At 55.2% G+C, this 23594-nt stretch overlaps 2 protein-coding genes across 3 annotated transcripts in view; both read left to right on the top strand.

Annotated features, from left to right (window-relative positions):
- The first annotated feature begins 33 nt into the window (after window positions 1–33).
- FKBP8 (FKBP prolyl isomerase 8) lies at window positions 34–12573 on the top strand. Of its 2 annotated transcripts, none has more exons than XM_032170161.2 (9): window positions 34–127; window positions 1623–1939; window positions 4340–4509; window positions 4601–4689; window positions 5606–5823; window positions 6248–6420; window positions 10996–11073; window positions 11546–11677; window positions 12082–12573. In XM_032170161.2, exons 2-9 carry the CDS (start codon window positions 1648–1650, stop codon window positions 12166–12168), a joined length of 1239 nt encoding a protein of 412 aa, XP_032026052.2. In that variant the 5' UTR covers window positions 34–127; window positions 1623–1647; the 3' UTR covers window positions 12169–12573. The 2 variants fall into 2 exon arrangements, with proteins under 2 accessions (XP_032026052.2, XP_032026051.2); XM_032170160.2 differs by having other exon boundaries at window positions 5603–5823.
- Window positions 12574–22247: 9674 nt separating this feature from the next.
- Window positions 22248–23594, top strand: part of ELL (elongation factor for RNA polymerase II) — an 80833-nt gene continuing 79486 nt past the window's right edge. The window contains exon 1 of the mRNA XM_032170152.2: window positions 22248–22403. Within this exon, the coding sequence (XP_032026043.1) occupies window positions 22269–22403 (135 nt within the window). The 5' untranslated portion in view covers window positions 22248–22268. The remainder of the gene's footprint in view (window positions 22404–23594) is intronic.

Here is a 23594-nt window from a genome sequence, read left to right as displayed (position 1 = left end):
CAGCGGCGGCCAATGGACACGGCAGGGGCGGGGCCGAGCCGCCGAACCTGGTTCCCGAGGCGCGGCGGCCGCGGCTGGGGGCGGGGAGGGGGGCGCAGGACCCCAAGCGGGGGTCCCGGAGCCAGAGGCAAGTGTCCTGGGATGCTGGGGGCGCCGTGCCGGCCAGGCCGCTGCCCTGGCCTAGGCTGGTCCGGGGGCTATCACGCCGGGGGCTGCGGCCGATGGGCGGGGCGAGGGGCCGCGGGGGCGGCGAGCCGGGGGCACGGGGGTCGGGGGTGCCCGAGGGGGCGCGGCCGGGCGGGGGTGGCCAGGGATGGGAGTCACTGGGGGCAAAGGGGATCCAGTGTGGGGGTCCCGATGGAGGCGTGCAGGGCCAGGGGCGCCCGAGGCGTGCGGGGGTCGGGTGCCCCAGACTGGTGGCGTCAGACAGGCGTGGGTCGTTGGGGGCCTGCGTCGCGGCTTGACTGAGGGCCCGGCCGGGGCAGTGGGGCGTCAGGAAGGCGTGGGGTGTTATGGGATCGGAAAGGGGGAGCGTCTGGGGACACTGGAGTGTTTACGGCGAGACGGAGCGGCTGTGGGGGGAGCTGGCCCGTGCTGGGGGCGGTGGTGGTTGGGGCGGGGGGTGGGAGGGGAGGCCGAATTGTGCGGGCGCGGGGAATTATGGGGGTGGGGGCTGGGAGGGTCTCTGAAAGTGGGGCTCCGAGCCCGGGAGGAGCAGGCAGGTGTGGGCTAGGGAGGGGATGCGGCGGGCTGGTTTGATGGCTGTGCTACACTCTTCTGAGCTTGGGGCCTGAGGGACAGAGGGGTTGGTTGTTGGTTCAGGAGGTCTGGGGCAAGGAAGAGGCTGTAGAATGTGGTGGGACCTCGACCACTCCTGGAAGGGAGGCTGCTTTGAGGGGGTGGGACCGAGGCCTGATGAGAGGAGGATGGTCTCCTAGGGAAGGGTTTGGGCTAGGGTCCCTGATGTTGGGGTTGTGGGGGATAGTGTTAGATTCAGGCTGTGGAAGGAAAAAAACGCTTGGGGTTTCTGGGTGATTACAGTTGGTGCTTTTGGGGAGGGTCTCCCCTTTGGAGAAGAGGATGGAGGTGGGAGGCCCTGGTAAAAGATTCAATTTCCCCCAGTGGCCCTAGAGGCTCTAAAAATGGCTTCCCTAAGGCCTCGGAGGCTGTCCTCTCCACAAAAATCCCAGCACCCCTCGCTTAGCATATAATCAGGCAAAGCCACAGGGCCTGAAGCCTCAGGTTCAAATCCTCCTTTGGCCTTTGGCTTTCTCTGTGACCTTGGGCGAATGGCTTTGCCCCTCTGGCCTGTTTCCTGTTCTATAAAATGTTGGGGCTAATCTTCCCTACTTCCTGGAGTATTTGTAAACATTAAATAATAATTAGCTCTAATAATGGCTAACACTATTTGAGCCTGATGCCAAGGGCTTGATACATGGGTTAATTTCTTCCAACCAGCCGGGGTTGTTGTTACACCCACTGTATAGATGAGGAAACTGAGGCCTGGAGCCTGGAGCCCTTGAGTTACACAGAAAGTGATCGGCAGTGTGGGGAATAGGTACAGTGGAGACTTTGAGGGGCTGTGCAGGATTCTGACCCACATCTCTGCCTCCCACTTCCAGGGCCAGTTCCCGTCCCCCCAGCAGCATGGCATCGTGTGCTGAACCCTCTGAGCCCTCTGCCCCGCTGCCCGTCGGGGTCCCACCGCTCGAGGACTTCGAGGTGCTGGATGGGGTTGAGGATGCAGAGGGTGAGGAGGAAGAGGAGGAGGAAGAGGAGGAGGAGGATGACCTGAGTGAGCTGCCACCGCTGGAGGACATGGGACAACCCCCGGTGGAGGAGGCTGAGCAGCCTGGGGCCCTGGCCCGAGAGTTCCTCGCTGCCATGGAGCCCGAGCCTGCCCCAGCCCCGGCCCCAGAAGAGTGGCTGGACATTCTGGGTAAGGAGCAAAGGTGGATCAGGGTGCCCTTGGCTCTGGCGCTCTCGTCCCCTGAGTCTCATTTCCCCATCTGTGCTGTGAGGGTTGGAAGTCATGTGGTCATCACCGTGATCACCAGCCAGAGGCAACTACTGGAGATGCTTCACACTGATGTACCCCATTCATTGACTCACACACATGCACAATGTGCTGTGTCCCTGTTTCCCAGATCTGCTAACTGTGGCTCAGACAGGCTGAGTCACCTGCCCAGAGCCACACAGCCAGCACGCCAGGCGCTGGCAGCTCCTAACCCCATCAATGCATCTTTTTTTGGCATTTGTCTGACACATGCTTGGGCTCTGAAAAATGTGTCCTGAGTGCACGCCAGCCCGGGCAACACAGCGAGACCCCACTTCCAAAACCAAAAATGTGTTCTGGGGTCAAGTGGATCAGAGGAATGTTATTTTGTTCAGCCTTCTGGTTGGTTCACAGTAGTGATAGTATTGTAAATGCTCAGAGCAATACTACAAGAAGAAAACTACGTGAGCTGACACATGTTCCCCCCAACATACCCCATCACATCAACTGTGAAAACAAGAGAAATGTTAGTATTCTGTGGAAGACGCCTTGCTACTAGTATAGTACTGATATCTAATATACCAAATAATGCTGGTGCCCATGCAAATAATAAGATATCATTACCACTATCGATTGTACTAACAATACTATAGCAATAGTATCCAATCAGGTTGACACTGATGGAACAGAAATATTACTAAATATCACCACCACTACTGATAAAAATCTTACTACTTTTTTTTTTTTTTTTTTTTTTGAGACAGAGTCTGACTCTGTCACCCAGGCTGGAATGCAGTGGTGCGATCTCAGTTCACTGCAACCTCCACCTCCCAGGTTCAAGCGATTCTCCTGCCTCAGCCTCCTGAGTAGCTGGGACTACAGGTGCCCGCCTCCATGCCCGGCTGATTTTTGTATTTTTAGTAGAGACAGGGTTTCACCACATTGGCCAGGCTGGTCTCAAACTCCTGACCTCAGGTGATCTACCTGCCTCAGCCTCCCAAAGTGCTGGGATTACAGGTGTGAGCCACCACGCCTGGCCCCTAATTTTTGTATTTTTAGTGGAGACAGGGTCTCACCATGTTGACCAGGCTGATCTCAAACTCCTGACCTCAAGTGATCCTCCTGCCTCAGCCTTCCAAAGTGCTGGGGGTTACAGGTGTGAGCCACCATGCCTGGTCATTTTTTATTTTTTGTAGAGACGGGGTCTCACTATGTTGCCCAGGCTGGTCTCAAACTCCTGGGTTTAAATAGTCCTCTCATTTCAGCCTCCCAAAGTTCTGGGATTATAGGCATGAGCCACCATGTGTGGCCTTTGCTTAACTTCTAAATTCATCCCACGTGGTGCTGTGGTGGGGACACTGTATCACAGGGGCTCTGCTAACCAAGGGCCCCATGGGAACCTCATTTCATGGCTAGGTAAACGTGAGCCACTGCACCTGGCCTTTGCTTAACTTTTTTTTTTTTTTTTTTTGAGACAAAGTCTCACTCTTGTCACCCAGGCTGGAGTGCAATGGCGCGATCTTGGCTCACTGCAACCTCCAACTCCTGGGTTCAAGCTATTCTCATGTCTCAGCCTCTCCAGTAGCTGGGATTACAGGCGGCCACCACCACACCCAGCTAATTTTTGTATTTTTAGTAGAGACACGGTTTCGCCATGTTGGTCAGGTTGATCTCAAACTTCTGACCTCAGGTGATCCACCCGCCTTGGCCTCCCAAAGTGCTGGGATTACAGGCATGAGCCACTATGCCTGGCCTTTGCTTAAGTTCTAAATTCATCCCACTTGGTGCTGTGGTGGAGACACTGTGTCACAGGGGCTCTGCTAACCAAGAGCCCCATGAGTACCTCATTTCGTGGCTGGGTAAACCGAGGCCCAAACATCTCAGGGCAAGGATTTCAGCCTGAGGGCTGTTTGTCCTCTCTGAGCTTTGGTTTTCTTTCTTTTTGAGGAGGGCGGGGAGACTGGGTTCTTGCCATTTTGCCCAGATGCTGGCCTGGACTTGTGATTCTCCCACATTGGCCTCTCAAATAGCTGGAAACTCGGCAAGCCTCAGTTTTCTTAAAAAAAAAACAAAAAAAACCAGACCAACCATTGTTCACTGAGCTAGTTTCTAGCACCAGCACTGTCACCCCGAAGTCTGTCCCATCCTGCCCAGTGTCCTGCATGTGGGGTTCCCCACTCTGGTGGCAGAGTGGCCACTGGAAGTTTGGTTTGTGCCCCAGTGTTGGGCCAGCCCCCTCTGGACAGCTAGTGGGCAGAGCTGAGGGTAGGAGTGGGGGCTCAGGGGAGCAGGTGCCTGTTTGAGCCACCAGGTGACAAGCTTCATGTCCCTGGACCCTGGCAGGGAACGGGCTGTTGAGGAAGAAGACGCTGGTCCCAGGGCCGCCAGGTTCAAGCCGCCCGGTCAAGGGCCAGGTGGTCACCGTACATCTGCAGACGTCGCTGGAGAATGGCACGCGGGTGCAGGAGGAGCCGGAGCTGGTGTTCACGCTGGGTGACTGTGACGTCATCCAGGTGCGGGCTGGGGCGGGACAGGGCAGGGGTGAGGGGTGTGCCTTGCTGGGTCTGAGTCTGCCTGACCGCTGGCTATCCCCACGCACACCAGGCCCTGGATCTCAGTGTCCCACTCATGGACGTCGGGGAGACGGCCATGGTCACTGCTGACTCCAAGTACTGCTACGGCCCCCAAGGCAGGTGAGAGTCGGCCACCCTTAGGTCTCTGCAGGTCTCAGGAGGGGGATGGGTGGAGTGGGTGTACCCCTTGGCTCACCCCATCTACTTGCCCATTTTATAGACAAGAAACTGAGGCTGGGTGAGGTGGCTCACACCTGAAATCCCAGCACTTTGGGAGGTTGAGGTAGGAGGATTGCTTGAGACCTGGAGTTCCAGACCAGCCTAAGCAATATAGACCTCATCTCTATACAAAAAAATTTAAAAATTAGCTGGGTGTGGGCCGGGCGTGGTGGCTTACGCCTGTAATCCCAGCACTTTGGGAGGCCAAGGCGGGCAGATCATGAGGTCAGGAGATCAAGACCATCCTGGCTAGCACGGTGAAACCCCGTCTCTACTAAAACTACAAAAAATTAGCCGGGCGTTGTGGCGGGCGCCTGTAGTCCCAGCTAGTCCGGAGGCTGAGGCAGGAAAATGGCGTGAACCCGGGAGGCGGAGCTTGCAGTGAGCCGAGGTCGCACCACTGCGCTCCAGCCTGGGCGAGAGAGCGAGACTGTCTCAAAAAAAAGCTGGGTGTGGTGCACGCCTGTAGTCCCAGCTACTGAGGAGGCTCAGGCAGGAGGATCACTTGAGCCCACGTTTTCGAGGCTGCAGTGAGCCAAGATTGCACCACTGCACTCCAGCCCGGGCAACAGAGTGAGAACCTGTCTCTTAAAAAAAAGGAAAACCGAGGCTTAGGGAGGGGAACTCGTTCATCAAGTCCCGCAGCTCCAAGGCGGCAAGTCACTTCCCCTGCACTTTACTGAGGAGGGAATGACGGAGGGCGGAGGGGAGACAGATCCGGGGCTTGAGCCAAGCTCACTCCTTCCTAGCCAGCCCAGCGGGTTTAGGGGTCACCAGGTCTGAGTGCTGCCCCTGCCTGCTCCCACCCAACTAGCAGGAGCCCATACATCCCCCCGCACGCGGCCCTGTGCCTGGAGGTGACCCTGAAGACGGCTGTGGATGGGCCTGACCTGGAGATGCTCACTGGGCAGGAGCGCGTGGCCCTGGCCAACCGGAAGCGGGAGTGCGGCAACGCCCACTACCAGCGGGCGGACTTCGTCCTGGCCGCCAACTCCTATGACCTCGCCATCAAGGCCATCACCTCCAGCGCCAAAGGTGACTGCCTGGGTCAGATCCCCACCATCTCCCCTGCAAAGGTGTCCACTCCGTGCCAGAAACTTCCAGCCCCAGAGAGCCTCAGGCTCAGAATATTCTAGAATAGCCCAGAATACGGGTAGATCCCCAACTGCCCCTAACTTAGGGCCTGTTACAGACCAGTGGAGTGTTGTAGAATGCAAGTGGATATGGGGACGGGGTGACCGTAGACAGGGCCAGTTCACACGCACCGGGGGCTAGGCCCTTGCTTGCTTAAGGCTCCATGTTGTAGCTTCCTCAGGAGAGCCCCAGGAAAGCGCGGCCCTTGGTCTGGGGTTAAGATTGGGGAAACTGAGGCCAGAGAGGCAGCCTCCGCAGAGGGGTGGGTACCGGGGTGTCTGGTGGCGTGGTGACGGCTGCCGTGGTGGGCACTGTCTCCCAATAGTGGACATGACGTTCGAGGAGGAGGCACAGCTCCTGCAGTTGAAGGTGAAGTGTCTGAACAACCTGGCGGCCTCGCAGCTGAAGCTCGACCACTACCGCGCGGCCCTGCGCTCCTGCAGCCTTGTGCTGGAGCACCAGCCAGACAACATCAAGGCTCTCTTCCGCAAGGGCAAGGTAGGCCACGCCGGGGTGCGAGGCCGGGTCACTCAGCCTGGGGTATGTGGGGTGGTCCCCAACCCTGCATTTGAGAAAGGCATAGGTATAAGCCAGCTGAGCTCTGTGGGGTGCAGGTGGAGAAACTGAGGCCCAGACGGGTGCAGGAGTGTGGCCTGGTCACAGCAATTTATTGACTGAGGCCAGAATTTGATCCTCAAGTCTCGGGTCCCCAACCTTTGGGCCAGTGTTTTTTGTTTGTTTGTTTGTTTGTTTCTTGAGACAGAGTCTCACTCTGTCACCCAGGCTGGAGTGCAGTGGTGTGATCTCAGCTCACCACTGCAAACTCCTCCTCCTGGGTTCAAGCGATTGTCCTGCCTCAGCCTCCCAAGTAGCTGGGACTACAGGCGCGAGCCACCACACCCAGTTAATGTTTGTATTTTTAGTAGAGATGTGGTTAGCCATATTGGCCAGGCTGGTCTCGAACTCCTGACCTCAAGTGATCTGCCCACCTCAGCCTCCCCATGTGCTGAGATTACAGGCGTGAGCCACCGTGCCCGGCTTGGCCCAGAGTTGAAACCTCCTCACATAGAACCTCCATGGGTCCCATTTTTCCTCAGTGGAATCCTAGTCACAGCCCTTGGGGCCTTGAGTTATCTGGTCTTCCCCCTCCTGCTATCACCTCTCCCACCTCACTTTCTGCTTCTCTCCATCCCACCTGGCGTCCTCCCTTTCTGCTGTCTAGCCAGGCTCTCTCCACCTCAGGGCCTTTGTGTAGGCATTGCCGACTGCCTGAGATGTTCCTGACGGGCAGCACGTGGAGGTGACATGCCTCTTGTCCATCTGCCTGCTCGAAGGCGGAGATTTGGTCTGTCTTGCTCACTGCCAAATCTCCAACCTTGCAAACAGGGCCAGGTACATAGTAGGTGCTCAGTAAAAGTCCTGGCAGAGGCCAGGCACGATGGCTCATACCTGTAATCCCAGCACTTGGGATTACAGGAGGCCAAGGCAGGAGGATCGCTTGAGCCCAGACATTTGCGACAAGCCCAGGCAACATAGGGAGACCCCCTTCTCTACCAAAAAAATACAAAAATTAGCTGGGTGTGGGGGCGCAGGCCTGTCATCCCAGTTGCTCAGGAGGCTGAGGATGGCTTGAGCCCTGAAGGTCAAGGCTGCAGTGAGCCTTGATCACACCACTGCACTCCAGCTTTGGCAGCAGAGCAAGACCCTGTGTCAAAAACAAAACAAAAGAACAGGACAGAAAAAAAGTCCTGGCAGAACATAGGGGTAAATCTGGCTTGCACAGACTTCACCTTCGTTCTCATCCCCTTTTCTGTTCATCCTCACAGCCCCACCCCTGGGTGGGGCTTTCAATACCTTTTAGCAGTTAACCAAGGAAACTGAGGCACAGATACTGGCTCACCTGCCGTGTTTCTGAAAAGCCTGAGGTGGGGCTCCCTCCAGCTGGGATTTATTAAGCACATACTGTGTGCAGAGTTCTGCAGAGAAATATGAAGAGGGAGAAGATGCTGTTCCTATTTTTGAAGCCTTTGTTCTCAACCTGGGGGTAGTATCCTCCTGGGGGCAGCAGGAGTGGCTGCTTGTGTAGTTTCATACAAGTTTGGACCTGCTGGTCGAAGGTGATAGAAACCCACTCAAACGGGTTCAAGCAGAAAGGAGGGATCGATGGCTCATGGAACTGCCAAGTTTGGATTAGCTGACTTCAGGCATAGCTGGATCCAGGCACTCACAGTATTGTGGGGATGCTGTTTCTCTGCTCTGACTTTCCCTCTTGGGCCGGCTCCTCTCTCAGGGTGACCATGATGCTCCCCCTCCCCCCTGGAAAGTTCCAGATTTCCATCCGCTACCCCCTCCTTTTTTTTTTTTTTTTTTTTTTTTTTTTTTTTTTTTTTTTTTTTTTTTGAGACAGAGTCTTGCTCTGTCACCCAGGCTGGAGTGCAGTGGCACAATCTCAGCTCACTGCAACCTCTGCCTCCCAGGTTCAAGCGAGCACATCCAGCTTCTTTTTGAATTTTTAGTAGAGACAGAGTTTCACCCTGTTGGCCAGGCTGGTCTTGAACTCCTGACCTCAAGTGATCCACCTGCCTTGACCTCCCAAAGTGCTGGGATTACAGGTGTGAGCCACTGTGCCCAGCTCCATCTTCTCCCCTTAGTAACCCATCTCCCATCGGCACCAGCATAGTGCAGGCTGGATCTCATTGACTCATTTGGGTCATGTGCCTGGTCCGGAGTCATTCACTATGGTCAAAGCTGTGGAAACATCAGGGCCAGGTGTGGTGCCTCATGCCTGTAATCTCAGCACTTCAGGAGGCCAAGGTAGGAGAATCATTTGAGCCCAGGAATTCAAGACCAGCCTTGGCAGCATAGTGAGACCCCATTGCTACAAAAATTTAAAAAATAACTAAGGGCTGGGCGTGGTGGCTCAGGCCTATAATCCCAGCACTTTGGGAGACCGAGGCAGGTGGATTGGTTGAGCCCAGGAGTTCAAAACCATCCTGGGGAACATGGTGAGACCCTGTCTCTAAAATAAAAAGAACAAATAAGTAGGCCTGGAGCGGTGGTTCATGCCTGTAATACCAGCACTTTGGGAGGCTGAGGCAGGTGGATCACTTGAGGTCAGGAGTTTGAGACCAGCCTGGCCAACATGGTAAAACCCCGTCTCTACTAAAAATACAAAAATTAGCCGGTGGTGGCTGGTGCCTGTAATCCCAGTTACTTGGGAGGCTGAGGCAGGAGAATTGCTTGAACCCAGGAGGTGGAGGTTGCAGTCAGCCGAGATCGCGTCACTGCACTCCAGCCTGGGAAACAGAGCAAGACTCTATCTCAAAAAATCATAATAATTTGGCCGGGCGCGGTGGCTCATGCCTGTAATCCCAGCACTTTAGGAGGCTGAGGTGGGCGGATCACGAGGTCAAGAGATCGAGATCATCCTGGCTAACACAGTGAAACCCCATCTCTACTAAAAATACAAAAAATTAGCCGGGCGTGGTGGCGGGCGCCTGTAGTCCCAGCTACCAGGAAGGCTGAGGCAGGAGAATGGCGTGAACCCGGGAGGCAGAGCTTGCACTGAGCTGAGATAGCGCCACTGCGCTCCAGCCTGGGCGACAGAGTGAGACTCCATCTCAAAAACATAATAATAATAATTTTATAAATAAATACATAAATAATTCGTTGGACATGGTAGTACACACCTGTAGTCCCAGCTCCTCAGGAGGCTGAGGCTGGAGGATTGTTTGAGCCTAGGAGTTTGAGGCTGCAGTGAGCTATGATCATGCCATTGCACTCCAGCCTGGGTGACCAATCAAGACCCTGTCTCTAAAGGAAAGAAAAAAAAAAAAACCACCTCTGGAAGTATCCATTCGGCCTCTCGCCAGTGGAGGTGGTGAGGGAGGAGGCAGCGAGGTGGGTGCCTAGATCTCCAGCTGAGACAGGAAGGAGGAGCATGTTGCGGGGGCCAATGCCAAGCTAAGTGTGCACTGATGGAGTTTGAGGGCTAGGAGAGCAGTTTGGGAGTGGCTGGAACCCAGGGATGTTGCCAGAGCTCCATCTGGCACTTGTATGAGTAGCCAGGAGCCTGGCTGTTTTTTTTTGTTTGTTTGTTTGTTTTTGAGACGGAGTCTCACTCTGTCGCTCAGGCTGGACTTCAGTGGCGTGATCTCGGCTCACTGCAAGTGCTGCCTGCCGGGTTCATGCTATTCTCCTGCCTCAGCCTCCCGAGTAGCTGGGACTACAGGCACCCACCACCATGCCTGGCTAATTTTTTTGTATTTTTTAGTAGAGATGGGGTTTCACCACATTAGCCGGGATGGTCTCGACGTCCTGACCTCTTGATCCGCCCGCCTTGGCCTCCCAAAGTGCTGGGATTACAGGTGTGAGCCACCGTGCCCAGCCTTCTTTTTTTCTTTTTTTTTTTTTGAGATGGAGTCTCGCTCTGTTGCCCAGGCTGGAGTGCAGTGGCGCGATCTCGGCTCACTGCAAGCTCCGCCTCCCGGGCTCATGCCATTCTCCTGCCTCAGCCTCCCGAGTAGCTGGGACTACAGGCGCCCGCCACCTCACCCGGGTAATTTTTTTTGTATTTTTAGTAGAGATGGGGTTTCACCGTGTGTGCCAGGATGGTCTCGATCTCCTGACCTTGTGATCCGCCCGCCTCGGCCTCCCAAAGTGCTGGGATTACAGGCGTGAGCCACTGTGCCCAGCCCTTTTTTTTTTTTTTTTTAACAGGGGCTCACACTGTCACCCAGACTGGGGTGCAGTGGTGTGATCTCGGCTCACTGCAACTTCTGCCCCCAGGTTCAAGCAATCCTCCCACCTCAGCCTCCTGAGTAGCTAGGACTACAGGTGCATGCCACCACACCTGGCTAATTTTTGTATTTTTTGGTAGAGACGGGGTTTCTCCATGTTGGCCAGGCTGTTTTTATTTTATTTTATTTTTTTGAGATGGAGTCTTGCTCTGTTGCTCAGGCTGGAGTGCAGTGACACCATCTTGGCTCACTGCAACCTCCTGGGCTGGATTTCTTGAAGGACAGTGAGGCCCAGGTATGGGTCCAGAGTGATGCCACCCCCTTCCGCTTACAGGTGCTGGCCCAGCAGGGGGAGTACAGTGAGGCCATCCCCATCCTGAGGGCAGCCCTGAAGCTGGAACCTTCCAACAAGGTGAGCAGGATGTGGTGCCCTGGGACTTGCTCGGCTGGGAAGTTCCTCCTGTGGTCTACCCCAGGTCTTTCTTGCTGTGACTCTCTGTTGTGTTCCCACCTGGGCAGTGGCACGGAGTAGGTACCTGAAGGGTCCTGATCAGCTTGTGAAGACCCTCATGACAGCCACACAGGCAGTCTGGGCTCTCACCCCTCCAGCGGCTGAGGGCACTGCCAGCCTGCTCCATGCCAATGTCCTTGGCCTTCCTTCCAGAACCTTTTGTCTCCTGGCTACCTTGTGCTTTGACCCATCGACTGGCTCCCTAGGAGGGATGGGGTCAGCAGCCCTGACTTTGCTAAGCCCAGAAAGGGGAGATGGGACCCCTATGTCCCAATGGTCCCAGCACCCAAACAGCCTAGGGTCCCAGAAGGGCAGAGCACCAGTGATGACAGGTTGGCCGCAGCATGTTCTCAGCTTCCCCTGCCTTCTGCAGACGATCCACGCAGAGCTCTCGAAGCTGGTGAAGAAGCATGCGGCGCAGCGGAGCACGGAGACCGCCTTGTACCGGAAAATGCTGGGCAATCCCAGCCGGCTGCCTGCTAAGTGTCCTGGCAAGGGTGCCTGGGTAAGCTGGGGCACAGAATGAGCAGGGGCTGCGTGCAGGGCACGCCTAGCAGAGGGATTTTATTTTGCATACATGGATGTCCTTGGAGACTGGGCCTTCCTGGGCGATGCAGGGGACATGGAGAAAGCCCAGCCCTGTGTGATCACGAGTGGAGTCGAAGGTGGAACTCAAGCTGGAGGGCTGGGGGTGGACTATGGAACCTCTTCCAGGGCACGAGGGGCAGTGTCCTGGAGGAGGGGCCATTTGATTTGGGTTTTGCTGCATGAGTAGGAGTTTGCCAGGAAGTGGGAAATACATAGGCAATGATTTGTTGGGAGGTCTGTTTGGGCTGTGCTGGCAGCTGAGGCCCCAGAGGCCAGTCTTGACCTCCCTCCACCCTTCTCTCCCCTCCTTTTTATCCACAGTCCATCCCATGGAAGTGGCTGTTTGGGGCGACTGCTGTTGCCTTGGGGGGTGTGGCACTCTCTGTGGTCATCGCTGCCAGGAACTGACCACCCAAGTGGCTGCCACTCCCTCTGCACACCATGGACCCTGCCCTGTGCTCCCCAACTCCCCCAGGCTCCCTGTCCACTGCCCTCCCTGGTCTGGCCCCCTCCTCCGGGTTAGGGGAGCAAGGATTGGGGGTCGTGCAGCCCAGCCAGCAGGAGGGACTGAGGCCCTCTAGGAGGAAAGCCCAGAGGGAGGGGGCCCTCATTCCTTCAGACCGTTTTCCCCCACCCTCCTTACCCCACTGGGCTAGGTCTCCGCCAGGGCCGGCCTCAGTTTCTCCTCAACAGGCCTGGGGGCAGCCCTTCCCCTGCCTAGTCCCCGCCTGAGTGCCAGACCCCCTGCCCCGCCTGCCGCCCCCTGTCCAGGCTCCTTCCCTGCCACAGTGAAATAAAGCGTCCCACCCTGCAGTTTCCACGGACTCCTGAGCTTTCTTCTCCTGCTGCCTGGGGCTGGGCCAGAGATAGCCTGTGATGCATCTGGAGTCACACAGCATGGTGGATGTGGTTGAGCCAGCTGGAGCTAGGGGTCTCCTCTCTGGGCACAACACACTCGCTTTACAGAGGAGAAACTGAGGCATAGAGAAGTGGGGTAATGTAGCAGGGGCAAGTGGGTTGAGAGGTCTGACTCAGCTGGACTCTGGGGGTGTTACTGCCCAGCTCCACTTGTTACCCCAGCGTTCACTGTTTCCTCACCTGAAATCCAGGACCCCAGTGGGCCCTAACTTGAGGCTGCTGCATGGGTTCTGTGGCATCATTGCTTTACCTAGTGGATGTGCTGAATTCAAAAGAGACAGATGGTAGGAGGATGACTTGAGCACAGGAATTTGAGGCTTTAGTGAGCTATGATTGCACCACTGCACTCCAGCCTAGGCTGGAAGACCTCACCAGAGTGAGGTCTCTCTTTTTATTATTTATTTATTTATTTTTGAGACGGAGTCTCACTCTGTCACCAGGCTGAAGTACAGTGGCATGATCTCTGCTCACTGCAACCTCCACCTCCTGGGTTCAAGCAATTCTTCTGTCTCAGCCTCCCGAGTAGCTGGGACTATAGGCGCGCACCACCACGTGCAGCTAATTTTTGTATTTTTAGTAGAGACGGGGTTTCACCATGTTGGTCAGGATGGTCTTGATCTCTTGACCTTGTGATCTGCCTGCCTAGGCCTCCCAAAGTGCTGGGATTACAGGTGTGAGCCACCGTGCCCGGCCTTTTTTTTTTTTTTTTTTAAAGAGGTGGGGTGTAGTGTCATGGCCTGTAATTTCAGCTCTTTGGAAGCCAAGGTGGGAGGGTCGCTTGAGCCCATCCTGGTCAACATAGTGAGATTCCATCTATGTTTAAAAAACAAAAGAGTGCGCCAGGCACAGTGGTTCCCACCTGTAATCCCAGCACTTTGGGAGGCCGAGGTGAGTGGATCACTTGAGCTTAGGAGTTCCAGACCAGCCTGCCCAACATAGTGAAACCCCATCTCTACTTAAAATACAAAAATTAGCTGGGTATAGTGGCACATGCCTGTAATTCCAGCTACTCGGGAGGCAGAGGTTGCAGTGAACCAAGATCATGGGACTACACTGCAGCCTGGGCAACACAGCGAGACTCCATCTGAAAACAAGAGACAGATGGGGTCCAGGGGAGAGGATGTGAATGTCTGGATGCAGCCTGTGAGAAGGCACAGCTGGAGGCCCAGGAAGACCTCTCCCAGGGGATGTGTGCACTGATATTTCAGCAATGGCAAGGGTCTGCCCATGCAGGGAGCTGACAGCCCCAGGTCTGGGCAACAGCACACCCAGTGCAAAGACCCTGGGGCCAGCTCTAGCCTGGTGCATTCCAGATGGATGAGGCTGGGTAGCCCGCAGAGCCACACCCTGCAGGGCTTCAGGGGCCATGAGGAAGGGCCAGGGTTGATGCTGGGAAGTTCCCTGATCCAATCTGGCTCTCCCAACTCTGGACTCTGGGAGCTTCTCCCATGATGCCGCTTACCAGTGCAGCCAGGATGGGCAGAGCCAGCATCGGGGCCTCTGTCAGCCCAGCACCCACACCCCTTCTTCCTGCTGTTCCATCTTGCCCCCAAGAATGAGGGCATCCCTGAAAATAGACCACTACAGTCACCTCACCTGCATCTATCCCCTTATAGCCCGGGAGGGGAAGCTGCCTGCCACAGCTACCCAGCAGAAGTTGGTGCAGAAGGGAGGTTGGAGGGCCTCCCAAAGGCCTGGGACTCCAATCTACACCCCCACCTCATCCACTCACCCGCTTCTTCCAGGCCCTTGTTCTCTGGGTTACCTGGATGACTTGAGGCTGAGTGTGGCGTGAGTCTGTGCCCTCTTTCCAGTGATTAGCCCCAGGTTCAGGCAAATCTCCTGCCTCAGCCTCCCAAGTAGCTGGGATTACAGGCATGCGCCACCATACCCAGCTAATTTTTTTTTTTTTTTTTTGCATGCCAGCTCTGTCACCCAGGCTGGAGTGCAGTGGAATGATCTCAGCTCACTGAAACCTCTGACCTCTGCCTCCCAGGTTCAAGCGATTCTCCTGCCTCAGCTTCCCAAGTAGCTGGGATTACAGGTGCACGCCACCACACCTGGCTAATTTTTTTATTATTTATTTATTTTTGAGATGGGGTCTTGCTCTGTCACCCAGGCTGGAGTGCAGTGGCCCAATCTTGGCTTACTGCAGCCTCCACCTCCAGCGTTCAAGCAATTCTCCCACCTCAGCCTCTCAAGTAGCTGGGATTACAGGGGCATGCAATCAAGCTTGGCTAATTTTTTTTTTTTTTTTTTTTTTGAGATGGAGTCTCGCTCTGTAGCCCAGGCTGGAGTGCAGTGGCATGATCTTGTTCACTGCTACCTCTGGTCCCGGATCACGGTTCAAGCGATTCTCCTGCCTCAGCTTCCCGAGTAGCTGAGATTACAGGCATGCGCCACCATGCCCAGATAATTTTTGTATTTTTAGTAGAGACGGGGTTTCACCATGTTGGCCAGGCTGATCTTGAACTCCTGACCTCATGATCCACCCACCTTGGCCTCCCAAAGTGCTGGGATTACAGGCATGAGCCACCGCGCCTGGCCTTTACTTTTTTGAGACAGAGTCTTGCTCTATCATCCAGGCAGGAGTGCAGTGGTGCATCTTGGCTCACTGCAACCTCCACCTCCAGAATTTAAGGGATTCTCCTGCCTCATCCTGCTGAGTAGCTGGGATTACAGGCGCATGCCACCACGCCCAGCTAATTTTGTATTTTTAGTAGAGATGGAGTTTCACCACATTGGTGATTAACTTTCTTTTTTTCTCTGTCTCTCTGCTACCCAGGTCAGAGTGCAGTGGCACCATCTCAGCTCAGTGCAAACTCCACCTCCTGGATGCAAGGGATTCTTGTGCCTCAGAATCCCTATAACAAGCCTGTAATCCCGGCACTTTGGGAGGCCAAGGTGGGTGGATCACCTGAGATCAGGAGTTCGAGAACAGCCTGGCCAACATGGTGAAACCCCGTCTCTACTAAAAATGCAAAAATCAGCCAGATATGGTGGCATGAGCCTGTAATCCTAGCTGCTCAGAAGGCTGAAACAGAAGAATCGGCTTGAACCCAGGAGGCGGAGGTTACAGTGACCTAAAATCACACCATCGCACTCCAGCCTGGGCAACAAGAGTTAAACTCATCACCAAAAATTATATATATAGAACCTCTTGACTTTTCACAGTGCAAAGTCAACATGTTTCCTGTTCATGTAGCACACAAATCCTTTTTTTTCCCCCGAGACGGAGTATTGCTCTGTTGCCCAGGCTGGAGTGCAGTGGTGTGATCTCGGCTCACTGCAACCTCTGCCTCCTGGGTTCAGCAATTCTCCTGCCTCAGCCTCCAAAGTAGCTGGGATTACAGGTGAGTGCCACTACGTCCAGCCAATTTTTTTGTATTTTTGGTAAAGGTGGGGTTTCACCTTGTTGGCCAGGCTGGTCTCGAACTCCCGGCCTCGTAATCCGCCTGCCTCGGCCTTCCAAAGTGCTGTGATTACAGGAGTGAGCCACCACACCTGGCCAGCATACAAATCTTAAGATACAGAATTTCTTCAATCCAGGAGCTCCTAAGATATTTTAGTCTTGTTTTTTTTTTTTTAGAGACACAGTCTCGCTGTGTCACCCAGGCCAGAGTGCAGTGGCGCTATCGCAGCTCTCTGCAGCATTGACCCACCCCCCTGCACTCAGGTGATTCTCCCACCTCAGCCTCCCAAGTAGCAGGGGCTACAGGCACGTGCCACTGCTCTCAGCCAATATTTTAGTCATGAATTGCAGCCTAGACCTGGCTAAATGTGAGACTGATAGTTAATATTTCACTCACTTGTTTGATACACTTTTTTTTTTTTGAGACGGAGCCTCACTCTGTCGCCCAGGCTGCAGTGCAGTGGGGCGATCTCGGCTCAGTGCAACCTCTGCCTCCTGGGTTCAAGTAATTCTCCTGCCTCAGCCTCCCGAGTAGCTGGGACTGCAGGTACGTGCCACCATGCCCGGCTAATTTTTGTATTTTTATTAGAGACAGGGTTTCACCATGCTGACCAGGCTGGTCTTGAACTCCTGACTTCAAGTCATCCACCCACCTTGGCCTCCTTAAGTGCTGGGATTATAGGTGTGAGCCACTACTCCTGGCTGCTTGTTTGATAAACTTTTTAAAAAACTTTATTAAAGGAAGGAAATGTCCTTCCTGGCCAAGCAAACTGCCAGTGCCAATGTCTGGAGTTGAAATAGCCCCGCTGGCCAGGCGCGGTGGCTCAAGCCTGTAATCCCAGCACTTTGGGAGGCCAAGGCGGGCAGATCACGAGGTCAGGAGATTGAGACCATTCTGGCCAACATGGTGTCTCTACTAAAAATACAAAAAAATTAGCCGGGCGTGGTGGCACACGCCTGTAGTCCTAGCTACATGGGAGGCTGAGGCAGGAGAATGGCGTGAACCCAGGAGGTGGAGCTTGCAGTGAGCTGAGATCGCGCCACTGCACTCCCACCTGGGTGACAGAGTGAGACTCCATCTCAAAAAAAGAAAAAAGAAAAGAAATAGCTCCGGAGCTGCCTAGAACATGCAAGTTATGACATGGTCTGGGGACGGGGAGGAGAGAGGCCCCGAATGGTCAGACTAGGAGTGTGAAATTGAATGTGGTCATTCACTCGGCCATTTCATCCTCAAAGGTCTGAGCTGGTTGCAGGTGGCGAGCTGGAGCATCCAGCATGTGTGATGCTGCAGTTGTGTTGAAGGCATGGGATGCCTTTAACGGGTGGTGAAGGGTATCCCTTGTGGATGGCATAGCTGTGCAAAGTACACCAGCTGGACCACGTGTGGTACCTTTGGAGAACGACGGGGATGGTTTTTTCTTTCATACCAAAGCATTTACTAACACCTCCCATGTACCTGGCTTTGAGCAGTGACTCAGGAGGGCCTTACCCGACTTGCCATGGGCTGTGAATTGAAAGTGAGCACTGCAGAAGGAATTTTGTATGTGTACGCGAGCTCACATTTCTGGAACACTTGAACAGGGCGAGCTACACATGTCCTTGTCTCATGTCATCATCACAGGAGAATCAGGTAGATACTGTTACACTCCCTGTTTTCTGGATGAGCAAACTGAGGAACAGAGAGGGCAAGTCATGTCCAAGATCACACACGGGGCAAGGGGCAGGGTGGGGTCACTGCTTCCATCAGAGAGCTCACCAGGTGGACTATGTGTCCGGGGGGCACCCTAAGGTGATCAACTCACTTGCAATATTGTGGGTGACCTAGTTCTTTTTTTTTTTCTTTGAGATGGAGTCTCGCTGTGTCACCCAGGCTGGAGTGCAGTGGCGCGATCTTGGCTCACTGCAAACTGCGACTCCCAGGTTCATGCCATTCTCCTGTCTCGGTCTCCCGAGTAGCTGGGCCTACAGGCGCCCACCACAAAGCTGGCTAATTTTTTTGTACTTTTAGTAGAGACGGGGTTTAACCGTGTTAGCCAGGATGGTTTTGATCTCCTGACCTCGTGATCTGCCCGCCTCGGCCTCCCAAAGTGCTGGGATTACAGGCGTGAGCCACCACGCCCGGCCATGGGTAACCTAGTTCTTAAAAATTTCTGCAGATGGGCCGGGTGCCGTGGCTCACGCTTGTAATCCCAGCACTTTGGGAGGCCGAGGCGGGCGGATCACGAGGTCAGGAGATCGAGACCACGGTGAAACCCCGTCTCTACTAAAAATACAAAAAATTAGCCGGGCGTGCTGGCGGGCGCCTGTAGTCCTAGCTACTCGGAGAGGCTGAGGCAGGAGAATGGCGTGAACCCAGGAGGCGGAGCTTGCAGTGAGTCGAGATCGCGCCACTGCACTCCAGCCTGGGTGACAGAGCGAGACTCCGTCTCAAAAAAAAAAAAAATTTCTGCAGATGAAGCCAGACATGGTGGCTCACGCCTGTAATCCCACCACTTTGGGAGGCTGAGGCAGGTGGATCACTTGAGGTCAGGAGTTCGAGACCAACATGGTGAAATCCCGTCTCTACTAAAAATACAAAATTAGCTGGGTGTGGTGGCGTGTGCCTGTAATCCCAGCTACTTAGGAGGCTGAGGCAGGAGAATCACTTGAACCAGGAGGCAGAGGTTGCAGTGAGCCGAGATCGTGCCACTGCACTCCAGCCTGGGCAACAAGAGCAAAACTCTGTCTCAAAACAAACAAACAAAAATGTCTGCAGACGGCCAGGCACAGTGGCTCATGGCCTATAATCCTAGCACTTCCTAGCACTTTGGGAGGCTAGGCGGAAGGATCTTTTGAACCCAGGAGTTTGAGACCAGCCTGGGCAACATGGAAAAATCCCATCTCTTCAAAAAATACAAAAGATTGGCCCAGTATGGTGGAGCATGCCTGTAATTTCAGCTACTTGGGAGGCTCAGGTGGGAGGATGGGTTGAGCCCAGGAGTTGGAGGCTGCAGTGAGCCGAGATCATGCCACTGCACTCCAGCCTGGGTGACAGAGTGAGACCTTGTCTCAAAAAAAAAAAAAAAAAGGCCAGGCGTGGTGGCTCACGCCTGTAATCCCAGCACTTTGGGAGGCCGAGGCAGGCGGATCATCGGATCATGAGGTCAGGAGATTGAGACCATCCTGGCTAACACGGTGAAACCCCGTCTACTAAATATACAAAAAAATAGCCGGGCATGGTAGCACGTGCCTGTAACCCCAGCTACTCGGGAGGCTGAGGCAGGAGAATTGCTTGGACCCAGGAGGTGGAGGCTGCAGTGAACCCGAGATTGTGCCACTGCATTCCAGCCTGGGCGACAGAGTGAGACTCCGTCTCAAAAAAAAAAGAAAAAAGAAAAAAAAGAAACTTCTGCAGAGCATGCCAACGTCTGGTAAGTTCTGCCTTATTTTTCCTGGGGTCTCGTTGAGATCCACTGGGGAATCAAATGTAAAGTGGACATGGGGAAATACTTTTTTTTTTTTTTGAGACCAAGTCTCGCTGTGTCACCCAGGCTGGAGTGCAGTGGCACGATCTCAGCTCACTGCAAGCTCCGCTTCCTGGGTTCAAGCTATTCTCCTGCCTCAGCCTTCCAAGTAGCTGGGATTACAGGCATGTGCCACCATGCCTGGCTAATTTTAGTGTTTTTAGTAGAGACAGGGTTTCACCATGTTGGTCATGGTAGTCTCGAACTCCTTACCTCATGATCCACCTGCCTCGGCCTTCAAAAGTGCTGGGATTACAGGCGTGAGCCACCGGGCCTGGCTTTTTTTTTTTTTTTTGGAGACAGGGTCTTACTCTGTCACTCAGGCTGGAGTAAAGTGGTGCGAACATAGTTCACTGCAGCCTCAACCTCCCATGGGCTCGAGAGAGCCTCCCACCTCAGCCTCCGGAGTAGCTGGGACCACAGGGGTGCTCCACCATGCCTGGCTAATTTTTTAAATTTTTTTGTAGAGAGGGGGCTTCGCCCTGTTCCCCGGGCTGGTCTCAAGCCCTTGGGTGCAAGCGATCCTCCCGTCATGGCATCCCAAAGTGCTGGGATTTCAGGTGTGAGACACCTTGCTAGGTCCTGAGTACTGCTCTTATTGCTGTTTCCTGTTTCCGAAGTGAATCCACAGAGGCTCAGAAGCAGGAGGTGCCTTTCACAAGATCACAGAGCGAGCTGGTTGGCCCTCCAAGCCAGCTCCTCCCTTGGCCAGGCACAGTGGCTCACCCCTGTAATCCCAGCACTTTGGGAGCCCTAGGCAGGCGGATCACCTGAGGTTGGGAGTTAGAGACCTGATCAATATGGCAAAACCCCGTCTCTACTGAAAATACAAAAATTAGCTGGGCGTGGTGGTGGGCACCTGTAATCCCAGCTTCTCGGGAGGCTGAGGCAGGAGAATCGCTTGAACCTGGGAGGTGGAGGTTGCAAGGAGCTGAGATCGCGCCGTTGCACTCCAGCTTGGGCAACAAGAGCGAAACTCCGTCTCAAAGAAAAAGAAAAAAAAATCTCAGAAATTAGATAGTGGTGACAGCTACACAGCATTGGGAATGTATTTTATATGTAAAATGTGACTCAATGAAGTTGCTTTTTAGAAAATGGAAGGCTGGCCGGGCACAGTGGCTCATGCTTGTAATCCCAGCACTTTGGGAGGCCGAGGTGGGCAGGTTACTTGAGGTCAGGAGTTCCAGACCAGCCTGGCTAACATGGTGAAATCCCGTCTCTACTAAAAATACAAAAAATTAGCTGGGCGTTGTGATGGGCACCTGTAGTCCCAGCTACTACTCGGGAGGCTGAGGCAGGAGAATCGCTTGAGTCCAGGAGGCGGTGGTTGCAGTGAGCCGAGATCACACCACTGCACTCCAGCCTGGGCAAGGAAATCAAAACTCCGTCTAAAAACAAACAAACAAACAAACAAACAAAAACTGGGGGAGGTGGCTCACGCCTGTAATCCTAGCACTTTGGGAGGGCGAGGCGCGGGGATCACCTGAGGTCAGGAGTTCAAGACCAGCCTGGCCAACATGGTGAAACCCCATCTCTACTAAAATACAAAAATTAGCTGGGCATGATGGCGGGCGCCTGTAATCCCAGCTACTCGAGAGGCTGAGACGGGAGAATCGCTTGAATTCGGGAGACGATGGTTGCATTGAGCCGAGATAGCGCCACTGTTCTCCAGTCTGGGCTGCTGAGCGAGACTCCGTCTCAAAAAAAAAAAAAAAAAAGAAAAGAAAAGAAAATGGAAGGCTGGGCTTGGTGGCTCACGCCTGTAATCCTAGCATTTCAGCAGGCCCAGACAAAGGAGATCAGTTTGAGTTCAGGAGGTCGAGGGTGCAGTGAGCCATGATGGCGCCATTGCACTCCAGCCTGGGCAACACAGCAAGACCCCTCAAAAAAAAAATAAAAATAGGAAAATGAAGCTGGACTGCACCATTGCTCAGGGACTATGGGGATGTAGGATTTTATCTTATTAAAAGTACTCATCTCATAAGAAAAAGTTTACCAGCTCCTCCTCCACCTACCGGTCCAGCACCTTCCCTGGGTGGAAGTCCCATCCACCCACCCTAAGGGATGCCCTATATGTCCAACCCAGCGTCCAACGCGCGCGCGTCGTTTACATAGCCACGCCCATCCGCCCCGGCCCGCGGCAGGGCCTACCCACCCACGTGTTTCGCGCCGGCTCCGCCCCTCCACGCCCTCTCTGCGGCTTTCCACAGGAGCCAAAGAGGGAAGACTGTAGAGATCTCATAAATAATGCATCACGTCAGCAGCTGTCGGGGCGGGGCTTTGACGCGCCTGGCTGGCTGAGTCAGGGTTATGTCTAATACTATGGAGGCGGGGCCTGGAGGGGTGCGCGTGTTGAGGCGGAGTTCGTTCACGGAAGTGGCCACCCCTAGGGCCTGAAGAGGCGGGGCCATCAGTGCCTTATGAATATGCAACAACTTGAGGCGTTGACTGTGGGCCTTGTGGGGCCCGCATGGGGCGTGGCCAGGCGCGTCTCCTGAATAATGTAGTGCGCTGCCTGGTGGTGTGGCGGCGACTGTCGGCTTCGCCGGACTCGGGGGGCGTGGCCAGCCGCGCCTCATGAATAATGCAGCACGTCAGCGGGCGGCGGGGCGGGGCGTGGCCGGCGCGGCGGCGCTGGAGCCGGGAAGGGGGCGCGGGGGAGAGATGGTCGCAAGATGGCGGCGCTAAAGGAGGCTAGGAGCTACGGGCTGTCGTGCGGGCGGGTTAGCGACGGCAGCAAGGTGTCGGTGTTCCACGTGAAGCTCACCGACAGTGCCCTGAGGGCCTTCGAGAGCTACCGCGCCAGACAGGTGAGTGGCATGGCGCCCGGCGCGCCAGTGGGGAACGTCGGGACGCGGGCCGGCCTCGCGCTCCCCTAGTTGAGGCGTCCGGGCTTGGAGACGCTAGGTCTGCGGTGCTGCTCGCGGGTCCCTGGGCCGGCGGGGCGCGGAGTGGGCGCCAGTCCGGCCTGGAGCGCTGAGAACCGCGTTCCTTCTCAGCTCTAGGAGGCAATACAGGCGGGTGGCCCGGGGCTGCTGAGGGGCCCAGACTCGCGCTCCGGGCCCGGGGGGCGTCGGTGTCGGCACCTGGCGGCGTCCGGGGCCTTTCTGGCCTGCCCGGCACCTGGGCAGGGTCCAGTTTGCGCACCTGGCGGCGGGGCGAGGAGGCGGTGGGCCGCACGGTCCCGGCACCGTGATAGGGGGAAGCTGGGGGCTTTTCCATCTGGGGCCCGGGCAGCGCTGTTGGTGGGGCTGACTGTGTCTGTCCTCCTGGGAAGCAGCGATCGTCTGGGTGCCTGGCAGGGGGTGGTCAGCGGAGCACTTGTGGGGGCCTGTTCTGTCTGGATGGGAGGCTTTGCAGCTGGGGGCTGGCTTTGACGCGTTCCGATGAAGCCCCTCAGGTTGGACCACTTTGATTCTTGGGACGGGGAGTTTGGGCAGAAACTGACAGCTTGTCCCAGCTTTCTGCTCCCCTTACCCCCAGGTGACCCTCTCTCTCCAGAGAGAGGTTCCTTGGAGAGTGGAAGTGTTGGGGGCGGCTGTGATGTTTTCCTCAGGGCACATGTAGGGGGATCCCTGCCACCCGGGAGGAAGCTCTGGCTACCACATCTGGCCGCTGACTCTGGAACTTCTCAGAGGCCGATTTGGGCCCATCTGGGGGAAGTTTGAGGCGTTTCGGTTCTGCCACCTGGCTGGTGGCGGGGAGGGGAGGCTGCTGTGTATGTTCTCTTGGGCCTGACTTTGGGGCGCATCTGGGGCCGTGGTCAGAAACCTGCCTTTTTCATTTCTGTTTGTATCGTGGCCCCCCGCCCCCGTCTGTGCTGGGTCAGAAGTTGCAGATGACCAGTGGTCAGGTCCTGAGGGGAAGTGGTTTAGGAACCTTGTAACTCCTTTTCTGGAAATTGGGGGCTTCCTTGTCCTAAAGGGAGTGGGGGTGGGTATAGTCTCAGGCTCAGAGAGCCCTGCTCCCAGCGTGTGTGTGTGTGTTTGTGTATACTGGTG

The sequence above is a fragment of the Hylobates moloch genome, unplaced genomic scaffold (genome assembly GCF_009828535.3).
Source record: "Hylobates moloch isolate HMO894 unplaced genomic scaffold, HMol_V3 SCAFFOLD_12, whole genome shotgun sequence".
Lineage (NCBI taxonomy): Eukaryota > Metazoa > Chordata > Mammalia > Primates > Hylobatidae > Hylobates > Hylobates moloch.
The sequence above is the reverse complement of the archived record's forward strand: the minus strand, read 5'-3'. Positions and strand labels throughout refer to the sequence as shown.